At 46.0% G+C, this 19,379-nt stretch overlaps 1 protein-coding gene across 1 annotated transcript in view; it reads right to left on the bottom strand.

Moving 5' to 3' along the window:
* The window catches only part of LOC140481614 (uncharacterized), a 220,152-nt gene that overhangs the window by 65,149 nt on the left and 135,624 nt on the right, over positions 1 to 19,379 (bottom strand). The window contains exons 17-23 of the mRNA XM_072578091.1: positions 16,035 to 16,088; positions 14,276 to 14,339; positions 12,560 to 12,670; positions 11,526 to 11,681; positions 11,351 to 11,422; positions 4,235 to 4,389; positions 1,820 to 1,901 (exon numbers count right to left, since the gene is read on the bottom strand). Coding sequence (XP_072434192.1) covers positions 1,820 to 1,901; positions 4,235 to 4,389; positions 11,351 to 11,422; positions 11,526 to 11,681; positions 12,560 to 12,670; positions 14,276 to 14,339; positions 16,035 to 16,088 — 694 coding nt within the window. The remainder of the gene's footprint in view (positions 1 to 1,819; positions 1,902 to 4,234; positions 4,390 to 11,350; positions 11,423 to 11,525; positions 11,682 to 12,559; positions 12,671 to 14,275; positions 14,340 to 16,034; positions 16,089 to 19,379) is intronic.

Genomic DNA, 19,379 nt, shown 5'->3' with positions numbered 1-19,379 from the left:
CAATGAATTCCACAGGCCCACCACTCTCTGGCTGAAGAAATGTCTCCGCATTTCTGTTCTGAATTTACCCCCTCTAATTCTAAGGCTGTCTCCACGGGTCCTAGTCTCCTCATCTAACGGAAACAATTTCCTTGCATCCACCCTCTGATTATTAAAAGAAGCTGATACATCTGAAACCATGGCTGAAGGGTCTTCAGTTGAAGGATTTGAATTGGGCTGAAGGGTGTGTTTCTGTGCTGTATGATTCTATGACCCCATTAGAAATAGGATAAGCAGAGGATTGCTTAATTTAATGACATTACCGCTGGATGCTCTGCACTTTGGGGTCCAAGAGGGAGTCAATGTTTCTCCTGATGGAGGAGAAATATTCCAGGAACAGCCTGAAGTGGGAATTGGAGCTTATCTCTTGGGACTCCACTACCCAAGACTTGCAATGTGAGCAAACATATGTGTACCTTGAATTGCGTGTGAGTATCACTGAATGAGTTCTCACTTGATAGCATCACGACAACAATTTGTCATCCTGCTTCATACACCAATCTCTGTCACTCATCCAACAGCACTCACTCACTGTCACTCAGGACTGACACAGAATAGTTGAACACCACCTCTCATCCACAGGTCTACAATACAGGCGGCATGGTGGCACAGTGGTTTGCACTGCTGCCTCACAGTGCCAGGGACCCAGGTTCAATTCCTACCTCAGGCAACTGTCTGTGTGGAGTTTGCACATTCTCCCCATGTCTGTATGGGTTTCCTCCCACAGTCCAAAGATGTGCAGCTTAGGTGAATTGGCCATGCTAAATTGCCCGTACTGTTAGGTGAAGGGGTAAATGTAGGGGAATGAGTCTGGGTGGGTTGCTCTTTGGAGGGTTGGTGTGGACTTGTTGGGCTGAAGGGTCTGTTTCCACACTGTAAGTAGTCTAATACTGACAGCCACACAGCCAACATTCCCTGCCATTTCTACCTCCAACTAGTCAGCACATCACCGCCCCACAGTCGCAGACTCTTTGATCTCTTACAGGAGAAGTTTGCTTGTTATGTGAGGGAGAGGCATCAGATCAGAGGGGGAGCTCCATTCGCCTTCCCTTAACACAGCCCCTGATTTCTGCCAAAGCAGACTCTGAGCTGTCAGACATCAGGACAACAGGACATCAGTGCACAGGGAATACACGGGATGCCATGGGTAGTGCTGAGGGAAGCATAGAGATCGACGCCAGAGGATGGAGTTCCTCATTTATTTGTGAATCTCTGTCCCATGAAGCAGATCACAAACTATTCTTTTAACATCTGGTCTTGAAGGTTTATAAGTAAACTACTGAGACACTTCTTTTTTGAGAGACATGTCTCATTGCAGCTTAGATATCCCCTTAAATTCATTCCTGTCCTCATATTGGTAATACAGTCTACACCCTTGGCCCTCGAAATCCTCCGTGACCCTTCCCATCCCTCTGCCTTCCTCCCCTCCACAACTCACCCCTCCCTGAACCATCCACCCAGCCTCTGCCTTCCTCCCCTCCACCACACACCCTCTCCCTGCACTATCCATCCCAGCCTCAGGCATCCTCTCCTCCTTCTGCCATCTTTTCCTTCCTCCCTCCCTCCCTTTTCCATCACCCCTCCCTCCCTTTTCCATCATCATGTCTCCATTTCCTACTCCAGCCTGCATCATTCTACCCCTCCCACCTCCCAAACCTTTCACACCATGTACTCTTGATCCACCACATGACTGGTTGTTTTGGCAGCATCATGAGGTGATGTTTGTTGAGCTGCCAATTGAGAAACATTCTGCCCTGTGCGGCTGCCCTCGATCTGTTACCTTTTGTGGTTATGGTGGAGATGAAAACGGAATCTCCTTTCTGTCCTTTAGGGCCATGGGCTCCAGCCTCACCAGTCACTCCCTGTGAGGAACAATGTGAACAACAAATCAATCACTCAGTCTGCTCGATGTTAAACACTGACAAACCCAGATGTCAGGTTAAAACGTAATGCAGGTAATGCTTTAAGGTGCACCTCAGATCACGAAGAAATTGCATTGTATTAGCCACCATGATGAAGTGGCTTAGTGAGCAGCACTGTTGTCTCAGAGCTTTAAGGTTGTTATTTCAAGTATCTCTCCAGAAACTTCAGCAAAATCAGGCAAACATTCCAGAGCAGTGCTGGGGGAGTGCTGCACTGTCAGAGGGTCAGTACTGAGGGAGTGCTGCACTGTCAGAGGGTCAGTGCTGAGGGAGTGCTGCACTGTCAGAGGGTCAGTGCTGAGGGAGTGCTGCACTGTCAGAGGGTCAGTGCTGAGGGAGTGCTGCACTGTCAGAGGGTCAGTGCTGAGGGAGTGCTGCACTGTCAGAGGGTCAGTGCTGGGGGAGCACTGCACCGTCAAAGGGTCAGTGCTGAGGGAGTGCTGCACTGTCAGAGGGTCAGTACTGTGGGAGTGCTGCACTGTCAGAGGGTCAGTACTGAGGGAGTGCTGCACTGTCAGAGGGTCAGTGCTGAGGGAGTGCTGCACTGTCAGAGGGTCAGTGCTGAGGGAGTGTTGCACTGTCAGAGGGTCAGTGCTGAGGGAGTGCTGCACTGTCAGAGGGTCAGTGCTGGGGGAGCACTGCACCGTCAAAGGGTCAGTGCTGAGGGAGTGCTGCACTGTCAGAGGGTCAGGGCTGAGGGAGTGCTACACTGTCAGAGGGTCAGTACTGAGGGAGTGTTGCACTGTCAGAGGCTCAGTACTGAGGGAGTGTTGCACTGTCAGAGGGTCAGTACTGAGGGAGTGTTGCACTGTTGGAGGGTCAGTACTGAAGGAGCGCTGCACTGTCGATGGGTCAGTACTGAGGGAGCGCTGCACAGTCAGAGAGTCAGTACTGAGGGAGCGCTGCACTGTCAGAGGGTCAGTACTGAGGGAGTGTTGCACTGTCAGAGGGTCAGTGCTGAGGGAGCGCTGCACTGTCAGAGGGTCAGTACTGAGGGAGTGTTGCACTGTCAGAGGGTCAGTACTGAGGGAGTGTTGCACTGTCAGAGGGTCAGTGCTGAGGGAGCGCTGCACTGTCAGAGGGTCAGTACTGAGGGAGTGTTGCACTGTCAGAGGGTCAGTACTGAAGGAGTGCTGCACTGTCAGAGAGTCAGTACTGAGGGAGTGCTGCACTGTCAGAGGCTCAGTACTGAGGGAGTGCTGCACTGTCAGAGGGTCAGTGCTGAGGGAGTGCTGCACTGTCAGAGGCTCAGTACTGAGGGAGTGTTGCACTGTCAGAGGGTCAGTACTGAGGGAGCGTTGCACTGTTGGAGGGTCAGTACTGAGGGACCGCTGCACTGTCGGACGGTCAGTTCTGAGGGAGCACTGCACTGTCAGAGAGTCAGTGCTGAGGGAGTGCTGCACTGTCAGAGGGTCAGTACTGAGGGAGTGTTGCACTGTCAGAGGGTCAGTACTGAAGGAGTGCTGCACTGTCAGAGAGTCAGTACTGAGGGAATGCTGCACCGTCAGAGGGTCAGTACTGAGGGAGTGCTGCACTGTCAGAGGATCAGTCCTGAGGGAATGCTGCACTGTCGGAGGCTCAGTACTGAGGGAGTGTTGCACTGTCAGAGGGTCAGTACTGAGGGAGTGTTGCACTGTTGGAGGGTCAGTTCTGAGGGAGCGCTGCACTGTCGGAGGGTCAGTACTGAAGGAGTGCTGCACTGTCAGAGAGTCAGTACTGAGGGAGTGCTGCACTGTCAGAGGGTCAGTGCTGAGGGAGTGCTGCACTGTCAGAGGCTCAGTACTGAGGGAGTGCTGCACTGTCAGAGGGTCAGTACTGAGAGAGTGCTGCACTGTCAGAGGGTCAGGACTGAAAGAGATTATGTTTTTTAGATTAGATATTAAGCAAATATCCCGTTTGTCTTCTCAAGTCAATATAAAAAATCCCCTTGATACTATTTTTCAAGAAAAGTAGGGATGTTCTGCTTGATGTCCTGCTCAATGCAGCACAGAAATACTGTCTCTGTGGCAACCTGCTGGGCACATACCATCTGCCCTATTCCAAAATGCCAGGCGTGCTCTATGTTCAAAGTGCACTGAAGGAAAATAAAAGAATAAATTTTGTTGCTTTTTCCAAGTCACTTATCCTGTTTGTGATGAATATTATGAATAGCAGTGAAAGTTCCATTAGGTAATTCACAAAGTAGTCGATTGAGATTCAGAGAACCTCATTTGAACAACTGATTCATATACAGGTGTCCCAACCTGGGATAAGATTAAAGTCAGAATACTTACTTGAATCCCTGGTGCTCCAAAAGGACCTGGTGATCCTTCATCTCCCAGCTGCCCAGCCACCCCATGTATGCCTGGATAGCCCGGGACTCCAGCAGGACCCCGGGGACCAACATGAGAAGCTCCCTCCACATCGCAGGCACAATGCCCTTGGTCACCTACAGGAGAGATAAAGGGAAGATACGCTGAGAGCTAACAGAATATTGTGCTCTCGAAGGTACTGAAGTCCAGAATAGCTACAGTGTACGCTCAGTCCAACAGGCTCCCACTGAAATGAATAAAAGTGCAGTGCTTGGTGTTGGAAACTGAGGGGCACGGTTAGTTGGCTTGAAATGTGAATCTCACGATCTCCTGATAATAGATGCTCAAAGTTGGAAGAATCTTGCAGAATGGGGATCGGGTACAGTCACGTCTGACTCCCGAAATCTGGAGCACAATAACAAGATCACAAACCATAACCTTTAACACAAACACATTGCAATCAATCTTTAATCTCTGTTAGCAGGAATGAGGCATTAAAATCATCAGTGCAGTCCGAGCACTGGGTGGCATGGTGGCTCAGTGGTTAGCACTGCTGCCTCACAGCGCCAGGGACCCAGGTTCAATTCCAGCCTCGAGCGACTCTATGTGTGGAGTTTGCACATTCTCACATCCGTGTGGGTTTCCCCCAGGTGCTCTGGTTTCTTCCCACAATCCAAAGATGTACAGGTTAGGTGAATTTGCCATGCTAAATTGCCCATAGTGTTCAGGGATGGGTAAGTCAGGGGTAAATATAGGGTGGGGGAATCCATCTGAGTGGGATGCTGTTGGGAGGGTCAGTATGGACTTGTTGGATCTGAAGGGTCTGTTTCCACACTGTAGGGATTCTATGATGAGCAGACAAAGCAGCAGTACACTCCATACTGTTGTCCTGGTAATAGTTCTGAAAGGCTTAAGTTCCACCCAATCTGATGATTTTGCATTGGCTTGCGTGGTATTTTGAGGGTTCACAACATTTTATTATTATTTCTAAGGTGGAGGAAAAATTGATTTGATTGAAATCAGGCCTGTGTTTTTTTTAAAGGTCAGAATTCAGAATGTTGAATCTAACCACAACATTACAAAGAGCCGTGTGATTTCAGCTAAATATCTAGCAAGTCACATGGAGAATAGTTGTCACATTGCTTGCTGACTTGAAGGGTTTCTAACCTCCAGAGGGAGGGAGAGAGAGAGAGGAGGCAAACACAGTATCACTCAGAGACAAAGAGGTCTTTAAAAGCAAGGTGACCATGGGAACTGTGTCCATGCAGTTGGGTCAAGTGGAAAGCCCCGGCAATTAAGATGTTATTGAGGAGAAAGATACAAAAGCAAAAGGTTGTGGATGTGTAAGATAGGAAGCTGACCCTACAAGGCTGGTGATGCCATGAGGCAAGGAAACTCAGGTCAAGTAATAATTGAGCTGTGTCAAACATTTGTTTGAGATGTGTCTGGGTGAGACATTAATGGAAGGAAATAGCGTCAAACGATTGTCAAGAAAATTGCAAAATGGAAAGTGACGCATTGTACCAGCAGAGTAAGACGCCTTAACATGCAGATAGGGTGAAAGGTTGTGTGACTGTATGATTATTGCTCAGATAAAAGGGCAGAATCTTTGTTCTCCTTCACAGCAACAACATAGTCCTCACACACAATATAGCCGTCTCCCACAACACAGCGCTCACCAACAACACAGTCCTCACCTGCAGCACAGTCCTCATCCACAACACAGCCCACCCAGCAAAACAGCCCTCACCCGCAACACAGCCCTCACCCACAACACAGCCCTCACCCGCAACACAGTCCTCACCCGCAACACAGCCCTCACCCGCAACACAGCCCTCACCCGCAACACAGTCCTCACCCGCAACACAGCCCTCACCCGCAACACAGCCCTCACCCGCAACACAGTCCTCACCAACAGTCCTCACCAGCAACACAGTCCTCACCAACACAGTCCTCACCAGCAACACAGTCCTCATACACACCACAGTCCTCACCTGTAACACAGTCCTCACCCACAACACAGTCCTCACCAGCAACACAGTCCTCACCAGCAACACAGTCCTCACCAGCAACACAGCCCTCACCCTCAACGCAGTCCTCACCCGCAACACAGTTCTCACGAGCAACACAGCCCTCACCCGCAACACCACCCTCACTTGCAACAGCCCTCATCCGTGACACAGTCTTCACCCGTGACACAGTCCTCACCCGCGACACAGTCCTCACCCAGACGCAGCCCTCACCTGCAACACAGCCCATACTCACAACACAATCCTCACCCGAAGCACAGTCCTCACACACACCAAAGTCCTCACCCGTAACACAGTGCTCACCAGCAACACAGTCCTCACCCGCGACACATTCCTCACCCGTGACACAGTCCTCACCCGCGACACATTCCTCACCCGTGACACAGTCCTCACACACACCACAGTCCTCACCAACAACACTGTCCTCACCCAAAACACAGTCCTCACCCACAACACAGTCCTCAACCACAACACGGTCCTCACCCACAACACAGTCCTCACCGACAACACTGACCCCACCAATAACACAGTCCCCACCCGCAACACAGTCCTTATCCTCAACACAGCACTCACCAGCAAAATAGCCATCACCAGCAACACAGCCCTCAGCCACAACACAGCCATCACCCGCAACTCAGCCATCACCCAAAACACAGTCCTCACCCGCGACACATTCCTCACCAGCAACACAGTCCTCACCCACAACACAGTCCTCGCCAACAACAGTCCTCTCCAGCAACACAGTCCTCACCTGCGACACAGTCCACAGCCGCAAAACAGTCCTCATCTGCAACACAGTCCTCACCCGCAACACAGTCCTCACCCGCAACACAGTCCTCACCCGCAACACAGTCCTCACCCGCAACACAGTCCTCACCTGCAACACAGTCCTCACCCGCAATACAGTCCTCACCAGCAACACAGTCCTCATCAACAACACAGTCCTCATCCGTGACACAGTCCTCACCCGTGACACAGTCCTCACCCGTGACACAGTCCTCACCCAGACCGCAGTCCTCACCCGCAACACAGCCCATACTTGCAACACAATCCTCACACGAAGCACAGTCCTCACACACACCACAGTTCTCACCATAACACAGTGCTCACCAGCAGCACAGTGCTCACCAGCAGCACAGTCCTCACCAGCAACACAGTCCTCACCCGCGACACATTCCTCACACACACCACAGTCCTCACACACACCACAGTCCTCACCCAAAACACAGGCTTCACCCACAACACAGTCCTCAACCACAACACAGTCCTCACCCACAACACAGGCTTCACCACCAACACAGTCCTCACCTGCAACACAGCCCTCACCCGCAACACAGTCCTCACACACACCACAGTCCTCACACACACCACAGTCCTCACACACAACACAGGCTTCACCCACAACACAGTCCTCACCCGCAACAAAGTCCTCACCAGCAACACATCCCCACCTGCAACACAGTCCCCACCTGCAACACAGCCCTCACCAGCAACACAGTCCTCACCAACAACACAGTCCTCACCAACAACACAGTCCTCACCAACAATCCTCACCAACAACAGCCCTCACCAGCAACACAGTCCTCACACACGAAACTGTCCTCACCCGCAACACAGCCCTCACCAGCAACACAGTCCTCACCAACAACACAGCCCTCACCAGCAACACAGTCCTCACACACAAAACTGTCCTCACCAGCAACACAGCCCTCACCAACAACACAGCCCTCACCAGCAACACAGTCCTCACACACAAAACTGTCCTCACCAGCAACACAGCCCTCACCAGCAACACAGTCCTCACACACACCACAGTCCTCACCCGTAACACAGTTCTCACCTGCAACACAGTCCTCACCAGCAACGCAGTCCTCACCTGCAACACAATCCTCACCGCAACACAGTCCTCACCAGCAACACAGCCCTCTCCAACAACACAGTCCTCTCCAACAACATAGTCCTCACCAACAACACAGTCTTCACCAGCAACACAGTCCTCACCAGCAACACAGCCCTCACCAAGAACACAGTCCTCACCAGCAACACAGTCCTCACACACAAAACTGTCCTCACCAACAACACAGTCCTCACCAACAACACAGTCCTCACCCACAACACTGTCCTCACCAACAACACAGTCCTCACCAGCAACACAATCCTCCCACACACCACAGTCCTCACCCGTAACACAGTCCTCATCTGCAACACAGTCCTCACCAGCAACACAGTCCTCACCAATAACACAGCCCTCTCCAACCACACAGCCCTCTCCAACAACACATTCCTCTCCAACAACATAGTCCTCACCAACAACACAGTCTTCACCCGCAGCACAGTCTTCACCCACAACACAGTCCTCACCCACAACACAGTCCGCACCCACAACACAGTCCTCACCAACAATACAGTCCTCACCCACAACACAGTCCGCACCAGCAATACAGTCCTCACTAGAATGCAATCTTTCTGAGCTACACAGGGACCTCACCAGCAATGTCCCCTTCAAGAGTAGTGCGGTCCCTATCGGCTGTTTGTTTAGATGTTCCTCCGTTATCTTACACTACTAACATCTGTAAACTCCTTCGTTCTCACAGTCCTCAGAAAAGTTCACTAATCCTGGTAAATTGAGCATCCTTTCATGAATTTCTCGAGCCTTCTGGCTATGCCATCTGCTGCCTGGGCCCTACCCTCGGGGAATTGCCTCCCGCAAAATCTCCAGCTCTCAATCTGTCCTCAAAACCTATTTCTTGAAAAGGTTTGGTCACCTGACCTGATATCTCTGTGGGTAGTTTGGTGTTAAAACGTTGATTACAATGACTGAAACCACCTTTGGAAATGTCCTTGTGGATAAAGCTACAATATAAATACAAGTTGAAAATGAGCAACATTCGCTCGTGTGAATCTGTCAATCTTGATATCTGTCAATGCAAATTGGGAAGTGTCAGGGAATTGTGTGTTTGTCACAAGCTTAGCTCACATTGTTTCATTGTGAACTGTCATAGCTAAAGGGCTATTGCAGGCTACTAAAGAAATGTGAAGAGAATTTTTAAAAATTCTTAAATGATTGCATGTGTCTCCTAGGGTCTTTCAGATTTGACCTCCTACCAGCCTGATATTTATTAGACCATAAGACCATAAGACATAGGAGCAGAAATTAGGCCATTTGGCCCATCGAGTTTGCTCCACCATTCAACATGGCTGATTAGTGTCTCAAGGCGAAAGTGAGGACTGCACATGCCGGAGATTAGAGTCTAGATTAGAGTGGTGCTGGAAAAGCACAGCAGGTCAGGCAGTATCTGAGGAGCAGGAAAATCGATGTTTCGGGCAAAAGCCTTTCCTGATGAAGGGTTTTTGTCTGAAACATCGATTTGCCTGCTCCTCGGATGGTGCCTGACCTGCTGTGCTTTTCCAGCACCACTCTTATCTAGACTATGATAAGTATCTTAACCCCATTCTCCCGCTTTCTCTCTTGATCCACTGGACAATCAAAAACCGAGCTATCTCAGTCTTAAATATACTCAATGACCTGACCACCACAGCCTTCTGTAGCAATGAATTCCATAGATTCCCCACTCTCTGGCTGAAGAAGTTTCTCCTTATCTCCGTTCTAAAAGGTCTTCCCTTTACTTTAAAGCTATTCCCTCATGTCTTAGTCTCTGCTGCCAATGGTCTAATGACGGTGAGATTTGGGCATAAGTTGGACACAATATTCAGGCTGATCTATAGACCTAAACTTGGTGTTTAGGGTGGTCCTGACGCAGTATCTGATCCTCACAATTCCTGTCCTGTTATGCCTCATTAGGATTACATGCTGTAAATCAGCTTCTGAGCTTGTGAAGACCTGATGGCTCATCCCTCATCCACAGCCCAGACTGTTCAGCTTTCGGGAACCAATCACGTAGTTGTGGTAGGCAGAAGGCTGTGTTTGGCAGAAGGCCGTGGCCATCAACGCCTAGTTGGTAGTCCACAAACCAATCACCTACACGTTGCTGGCTGAATGTCTATTGTACACAGCCCTCGGCTCCAGCTCATACGCAAACCATTTACTGCTGCCTGAACTGGCAGCTCTGTAAACAATACTTACAAAGAGGGTCAGGTTTTACTTGCTTTCAAAAACTACAGTAATTCTTCAGGAACCTTTGGTTTGTCGAATAGCTCTTTTCCCAATTCAGTTAAAAATCAAAAATAAAGAAAAATAAAAAGACATAGTCTTCACAGCCCTCAGGGGCATAAGCAATCAAGAGGCCATCTACAACGGGAATATGAATATAAATATTTTCTGCACAAAAACCTTTTCAATAGACATCTAGAGGTAAGAATCTGATCAGTCATATTATAATACAGTAATCAGCGAGTTATGGGAGATAATTTTCATGAAATTTAATATTAAAGGGATCATATCTTTATTAAGAAGGAACAGAAGACTCTTCAAAGTTAGAACAAACATTGTCCATGAAATCAGCTGGGGAACTTGGCAGAATTCTGGACACCTCACTTTTGGACCTGGAGAGGGTTCAGACAGTAGAAATGTTGAAAATTAAGGGGGAACGGTGAGATAATTAGTGAAACAATCAGAAGGGGAGACACAGGAGTGGCTCCTTTCCATAGTGAGTCATTATGGTCTGGAATGCACGGTCTGATAGGATGATGGAAATAGTTTCAATAGTAATTTTCAACTGGAGTTGGATGTGAAATGGAATAGAGACTATATACAGGACTACAGAGAAAGTGAGACAAATTGTTCGCCTCTTCAAAAGAATGATCACAGGCACAAATAGCTGAATAACCTCCTCTGATGACAATAAAGCTAATTTAATTCACCTGACCTCATGTTTTCTCCATGTTCCGCCTCTTCCCTCCTCCATGTTCCTTCTCTCTCCGTGTTCCCCTCTCCCCATGTTCCCTCTGAGTTCCCCCTCTCCCCGTGTTCCCCCCTCCCCTTGTTTCCCCTTCTTCCATGATCCCCCTCCCCCCATTCCCCCTCTCCTCCCATGTTCCTCCTGACCCTGTGATTCTGTTGTCTCCGTGTTTCACATGGTCCCACTATATTTAACATGGGGTTCCTTACCTTTGTCTCCTGGTCTTCCTCTTGGACCAGGGTACCCTCTCTGACCTTTCTCTCCTGGATCTCCAATGAACTCTATTTGAGTGAAACCAGACAGCAGTATGTCATTGATAATGTGAAGGCTTTAATTCCTATTTTGAAACACTCACCTTTGTGGTAGTGGGGAATAGGAACTGACCTGTGGAACCTATCGGTCCAGGAGGTCCAGGTGGACCAGGTGGGCCTGATTTCCCTGGAAATCCTGGGAATCCAGGCTGGAGAGCTGGCAAACCCTGATCACCTTTCTCTCCTTTGGCTCCTGAGAGACCTGGTAAACCTGGTGGTCCTCGGTTACCTGAGAATGACCAACAGGAGAACATTAATATTTCGCTCCTTTTTGCCCATTTGTTTCTCGTTCTTGATTTCGGTTTACCCCTCATTCTGACCTTACCTAGTGAATGATGTTAACCTCCTCCCAACCACACTGACCCCTGTCTATATCTGAGTGCTTGTGATGGTGTGAGTGTGCATGGATCAGAGTGTGCAAAAAGTGACTATTCATAAATTGTTACCCTAAAATCATGCCTTCTCTAAACTTCAAAAATCATGTTAGGATTTTTCACTCTATTTTTAATATACTTAATCAAATATTTATTTTTGAATCAACATGAAAACTCTTGGGTCACACATTGGAAGAACAGTGTACATCCCACCTTTGTCAGTGAGAAATGGAGGGAAATGCAGTCAGAGTGAAGCTCAATGTAAGCTTGAGGAATAGAATTCCATCTTGCAGCCAGACATTTAACAGCTTTCTGGACTCAGCATTAAGTTCAACCACTTCACACCATGCACTCCGGCCCCATTTAGATTTAGATTTTTAAAAATACCTGAGTGGTGTTTTTCAGACATTTGTTTTTGGACAGAGTTGATGATTATTCTGCAATTCACACCCACTCTTGAACAATGTTTTGTTTCTTTAGTATAGCCGTTCCCATCTCCCTTACCTCTTGCTCCATGATGTTTTCCTCACTAAACCTCTCCTGTCCTTTAACCTATCTCTTGCATTCTTTCTCCCTCTCCCAGCTTTTGATGGTATACATCCCATCATATTTCCACATCCCTTCAGTTCTGAGAAGGAATCATATTTGACTGGAAACGTTGACCCAATTAATGGACACCTTTCTTTCTGATGGACGCACATTTGGGAACGTTAACAACCATCTGTGAATGTACCTGGGAATGGTGCTGTTTCACCAGGGAGACCGGGGGGCCCCTCACGGCCATAGAAGCCTTCCTCCCCTTTGGGGCCACGCTCTCCTTCTAGACCTAGCCAACCTTTTGGACCTTGAGACAAGGGAGAAAAGATGCAGGTTATAAAGAAGGCAAATGGAAAAGAATCTCCTCTTCAGCCCACAGGCAGGGACTGACGTGAGGCAAAACTTTTGACTTGATACCTCCCTCCCCCCAACTCAAATCTCACTGTCTTGACATTGGAAATTAGGCAAACTGTCTCATCGATGCTGCTTCCATGTAGGTCACTGTAACTCCATTGGATCAACAGATTGATTTCCCTCTTTGACAGAATTTCCAATATTTATATCATCTTACTTCTCATGAACCCCCAGATGCTGCCAGAGGAAGTGGTGGAGGCTGGTACAATTGCAACATTTAAAAGGCATCTGGATGGGTTTATGAATAGGAATTGTTTGGAGGGATATGGGCCAGGAACAGGCAGGTGGGACTAGATTGGGTTGGGATATCTGGTCAGCATGGACGATTTGGACCAAAGGGTCTGTTTCCATGCTGTACATCTCAAGGAGTCTATGTGCCAGTAACATGTAAGAACCTCATTGTCAATCGTTCTAGGAACCCAGGCCTAGAAAATGACCTCAGCCACATTGTCCTATTGGCTTTTAAGAAGGCTGCTTTTGATTGACATCTTGCAGTTTGTTCTCTGTTTGTATATATGATCACTGGATAGAGAGGACTACCTTCCTCATAAACATTTTGTTAAAGGATTGCAGAGAACTGCGAACATTATTATTTTGATCGTTTTGAGTGGTTATATGAAATATTGCAACCTAGTGAATTATTGCTCCAGTTGAGATTATTTCTTTAATAAACCTGGTTGGCAGGTTTTGGCTGAGATATGTGCTTTCAGTAGAATGTGTCTTTTGACTGGGAAGACTGGGATCACAAACCACATCTCATATTAAATGTATCTTCTTATCCGACTACAAAAAGGCAGGTTCAAAGCTCAGAGTTCACCCCAGATACTATGCCCAGAAGATAGAAATTTCACTTAATTGGAAGCAAATTTTCCTCTCTGAATGAACAAACAGCTTTTTGAAATGGGCACATTTGCAAGTGAGATCAAGAAATGACTTTTTTCAATACAAAATGGTGATGGATATTTGTAGCTTTCTTCCACACGAAGGTTGTGGATACTGGAGGCGATCAGGATCATGGCTGAGATATGTAATTAAATTTTTAATACATAAGAAAATCAATATGGAACAAACGTGTGTAAAAGGGACAGAAATGAAGATCAGCCATGTACCAAAACAGAGGAACAGTATCAAGAAGCTGAATGGCCCCCTTCCTGAACCATTTTATTATTCAGCATGTAGGCCAGACCAGGTAAGGATGGCAGATTGCTTTCTTTGATATCATTAATGGACCACATGGGTTTTCAGAACGAGGGTAGCCTTTACACCAGTTTTTGTTTTAATTCCAGATTTTCACCATATGCTCTGCAGTGATTTGAACACTTGACCCCATGGTATGGTTCGCTAAAGCATTAGCCCCACTGACAGTACCTCTACTCTACCCTGACTCGATAAATCAGTCAGTGGATTTACTGTTACTCAGTTCCTGCTGCCTCTGGAGAACAAATTTCACGCCTCATACATTTAATTTCCTTTCTGTATCTGAGGAAAGTTCTTTCACCTTTGGGAATTAATCCAGTAAATGTGATGGACTGGCCAGGTCGGCCTGGGTCACCTCGGTCACCCTGTAAAAGGAGGACAAGACATCAGGGAAAACATTTCATTCCATTTGTTCAGCTCTGCTATAAACAAGACATGGCAGCATGATGTGAACACATTCAACATTCCTCTTCACTCCTTGTGGGAAGGTGACTATTCGAGTGTATCGCTCACTCATTGCAACATATATCTGGCTTCACTCTAATCAAACCAGTGGAATGAGAAATGTGCGACTCAGTTAATCTACTCTGACGGATCTTCTCCCAGGTGGTGAACACAGATATTTACACTAAGCCATCACCCACGACACAGCACTGCTCTCAGCTAAATCGATCAAACCCTCTGTTCACAAAATGGTTGGGTAATGGGGTCAAGGTTGACGGCATCAGATTAACAGCAAGGCTGAGAAAGTGAATGGTCTCCTCTGTGCTCCGATATCTCCAACTGAACAACTTCCAAATCATGTTGAGCTGTGATTTGAGTGTAGAGGAGGGAGACGGCACAGGTTAATTCTCTGTGAGGAGGGACAGAGTGAGGGTTAATGTTGTGAGGAGGGACAGACTGATGGTTAACTCTGTGTGAGGAGGGAGTGAGAGTAAGGACTAAGTCAGTGAGGAGGGAGAGAGTGAGAATTAACTCAGTGAGGAGGGAGAGGTTGAGGGTTAACTCTGTGTGAGGATGGAGAGAATGAGGATTAACTCCATGTGAGGAGAGACAGAGTGAGGGTTAAGTCGGTGAGGAGGGAGATAGCGAGGATTAACTCAGTGAGAAGGGAGAAAGAGTGAGGATAAACTCTCTGTGAGGGGGGGAGAGAGTCAGGGTTAACTCTGCGTGAGGACGGAGAGAGTGAGGTTAAGTCAGTGAGGAGGGAGAGAGAGTGAGGATTAATTCTTGGTGAGTAAGGAGAGAGAGTGAGGGTTAACTCAGTCTCCTTCATATACTGTTCAAGATTGCATAATTTCTCGATAGGATTTTGAAGACCATTCGGGGTGGGGTTGGGTTGTACATTTCCAGAGCTCTGAGCTAATAGTAATGAGATATAAATGGTCTTGAGTCTCAACATTACGGCTGAGTTGGCCTGAAGGACATGGGTAAGAGTGGAATTTTTGCTGAGAAAAAGGATATTTCAGAAATAAAAGTACAAAACACTGATTCAATTCAGTTATTCAGCTGAGAAAGTAACCAACAAGTGGTTGACTGATGATAACTTCAACTTCCTGCAGATGTTGTGGTGTCATGCTTTGGGACATGCAATTGGCACAATGTGCACATCCCTGGGGTTTCACTGCTAAACTGTCCCAAATGTGAGAAAATCATAAAACAAAGGAATTGGGATGGGGCAAAGACAAAGGCAGGATGGGATAAACCATTTGCATTGTCCTTGACTTTCTGAATTAATATGCCCACATCCTGTGTGACTATCCGTGTGGAGTTTGCCCATTCTCCCTGTGTCTGTGTGGGTTTCCTCTAGGTGCTCCGGTTTCCTCCCACAATCCAAAGATGTGCAGGTTAGGTGGATTGGCCATGCTAAATTGCCCAGAGTGTCATGGGAAATGTGCAAGATAGGTTAGCGCACTGGCTCTGGATGGGACGCTCTTTGGTGTAGACTCGATGGGCCAAATGGCCCACTTCCACCCTGTAAGGATTCTATGATAAATGATAACAAGGAGACAACTGTCAATTCAATCTAATGATCAGAATTGGAAACTAATGCAAATTACCTTCAATCCTGGTTGACCATTAAACCCGGGAAGACCTGGGGTACCTGGGAGACCCTGAAAATGACAAAAAAAACAGTCTGAAGACACCAGGAGTACATTCAATTCAATGGAGTGTCTGGGGATATGTAGGCTAGGTGGATTAGCTATGGGAAATGCAGAGTTACAGAGGTAGGGGGGGTTGGGTCTGGGTGGGATGCTCTTCAGAGGTAGGTCCTGAGGGTTACTCGACCCAGAACATTAACTCTGGTTTCGCTCCACAGATGCTACCAGACCTGATGAGCTTTTCCAGCAATTTCTATTGTTGATTGCTTTTTGGTGGGTTGTTGCAGACTCAATGGGCGAAATAGCCTGCTTCTGCACTGTAAGGATTCTCTGATTCTATGAAGTGTTTCCATGTAATGAAGACAGCCATTTTTGTTCAGAATGCTACAACTTGAAAGGGATGCCCATGGGACAATGGGCTTTTGTCGAAGGGAAGATAACATTTTATTAGCTAAACCATTTAGTGACAGAAACTAGTCAAACTCTTTAACTGGAGAAGTATTTGCCTCCGGAGTTCAATGAAAGGTGAGTGTTAGTAAATGTGCTACAGATGCAGCACATCCCAGTTCCATTGTACAAATTGCAGACGGAGTGTAACTTGTTGTCTGGATTAGTGGTAGTAGGAGTAGTTAAGAGATTACTTGCTAATGGAGTAGACCTATTCTTGGCTAATGACTTGGCCAGAAAGAAGGTTCTATCTTCACCATAACGACATAAAACCTGGGGGTAATTAAGGATATGGAATGAGAACAAGTTCTGGGTATTTTTCCACCTTTTGGGGTGACCAGAACAATGTCTAAACAAAGTGAATCACCAGAGGTCATTGTAATACGATGGACAAAATGATTGTGTAGCTGAAACTTTTCTTCAAGGCAAGGATAATTCAAATAAAATATGTGGCATGTCTTCAATAATTGGAGGTCTCGAATCACATCTGGAGTTGAGCAGGCAACTCACACTAAAACCGGGGCTGAAAGAGTTCCAGAATACTATCACATTAAAAAGAGAGCTTTGAAAACAAAGGGGAGACATAATCACAGATCTGCGGAGGAGGAATGAGCAGTTGTTCATGAGATAGTGATTTCCAGACGTCAAAAGAAGACATTATGAGTAGCACATGAAATTTCTATGGCAGCACACATAAGAATACAGAAAACACTAGCATCAAGAAGCTGGAATTTTACCTGGCTAAGACTTCATGAGGGTGTAGTGCAATTCGGTATAACATGCCATGCCTGTCAAGTGGTAGGGAAAGCTCAACATATAATCAAACCGGTAACTTCCATTCCCAGTTTTTGAAGCTCGGTTTAATAGATTACTGGTCAATTCAGAGGGAAACTCTAACCATGATAAAGAAATCACTGCTTTGGTTGAAGTGAGGGGCAAAAGTATTGAATCTGAAGCCTGACTCAATGTGGAATGCGTAACCCTGCTGTCATAAAAACAGTCTGTACAGTTACAAAAACATAGTTGGTGTCTTGTAGTAGATTTATCTACTTCATCAGGTTTGAATTTGGATTGAGGTACTCAGGAAATAGTAATTTTAGCCAATGTGCAGGAGAACAAGGAAGTACAGTGAACATAGATCACTGAACATCATTTAGCAATTTGTTTGATAACATCATGCCCAGATCTTCCATACTATGTTTTGGAAACGATAACATTGCCCAGTGAAGGGAAGGGTAAGGATATGGATGTAGCCCTTACACAATGAGAAGATGACAAAATGGTTCTTGAATGTGCTCTTATAAATATTTCTTTTGAATCCAGTGAAGATTTGTCAAATGATAGTCAGGAAGTATAAACGTTTCCCAGAGTGTTTGCTATCGACTTTGAAGTTGGGAAATTCCCTAGTGTCCCTAGTGAAGAAGGGAAAGTAAGAAATGCATTGAATTTGAGGTTCGGGAAATTAATGTTCATGAAGAACCATCAATCTTTTGGACGAGAACATGAAGCAATTCAGATTTAATATGCCACACTTCTTGCTGCACTTATATTCAGTTCGATGAACCAACAGATTTGATAGATTTGGATGAAATAAAATGGTCAGGGAGTTGAAATGTTGCTGCTTCAGACACAATAGACATACAAAGCTTAGAATAACAGTTAGCTAATGGGCCTCTGAAAATAGATTTTTCCTCTGATGTAATGGTGCAAATTAATCGACAATCCAGTGAAGTATTGTTGTTTAATACAAATACTGATCAGCTACTGGAAGCAATCAGTTTCTGTTCCAATCTAAGGAAATGGATATCAGTGAAGCACCTGTAATAAAACTAGGAACTGCAAATGGAAGTGGGGAAGCAGACCTGAAGACCGATTGTGGGACTATGATTTTCCTTCATGCCTTGATGATGACTTTATAGAAGCAGAATGCTTGAGTATTTACTTGAACTAGAATCTCGGGAAGAATCCAATGATTGATCCATAAGTATTGACCATAGAGTCAGGATAACTCAATATAATTTTAGTCACTGACACAGAGGAATTCACTGTGAAACGAAATGAAGTCGATTTTTTTTCTTCTGTTTCAAGTGAAGTCTTGAATATAAATATTGAGCATTATTACCTTAAATTAATTTTTATTTGGAGCGTAAGACTGCATGAACAGAGCTAACAGAACTTCCTGTTTTTGGGAAATAATTTTTGTGGAAGCTTCAAACTTGAAGTGCAAAACTGTTTGGATGGATTCCAGTGATTCAACCATTCACTGTAATGATTGCTGGTAAAGGTAGACTGATTGCAAATGCAATGTTTTGCATATAAATTGATCAAATAAGTTAGGGTTTTAAGAGATGTTCAACAATTCTATAAAAATTGTATACGAGAAGATTAAGGATGAATGGGTGTAAGTCTTATCTTTGTTGTGTGGGTCAGATACTTTGTGACAAAACACATTTTTGAAATGGCATTTTATCCATTCTAAAGGTGAAGGCATCTTTTACTGTCTTTATTTTGAGATTGGTTCTAAAAAGGAAAATACTGATCTAAACCAAAGAGACTGGGAAATGGGTTGTTTCAAGTTTTAAAACTCATGTTACATACTGTATGTTGTATACTATATTGTATTTTCCTGTTACATACTGTGAGTTGTATACTGTGTTGCATTTTCCTGTTACATACTGAGAGTTGTTTACTATATTGTATTTTCCTGTTACATACTGTGAGTTGTTTAACGGAATAAATTGTGTTTCATTTATCAGTTGGTTTCAGTTTTACAGGTGAAGGAGGTTTGGAGAATGGTGTGGCCATGATTGTAAGTTACATTAAAGCCTGATGTAGGTTAGATGTCAGGAGGTGATT

Source organism: Chiloscyllium punctatum, chromosome 9 (assembly GCF_047496795.1).
Source record: "Chiloscyllium punctatum isolate Juve2018m chromosome 9, sChiPun1.3, whole genome shotgun sequence".
In the NCBI taxonomy this organism is placed as follows: Eukaryota; Metazoa; Chordata; class Chondrichthyes; order Orectolobiformes; family Hemiscylliidae; genus Chiloscyllium; species Chiloscyllium punctatum.
The sequence above is the reverse complement of the archived record's forward strand: the minus strand, read 5'-3'. Positions and strand labels throughout refer to the sequence as shown.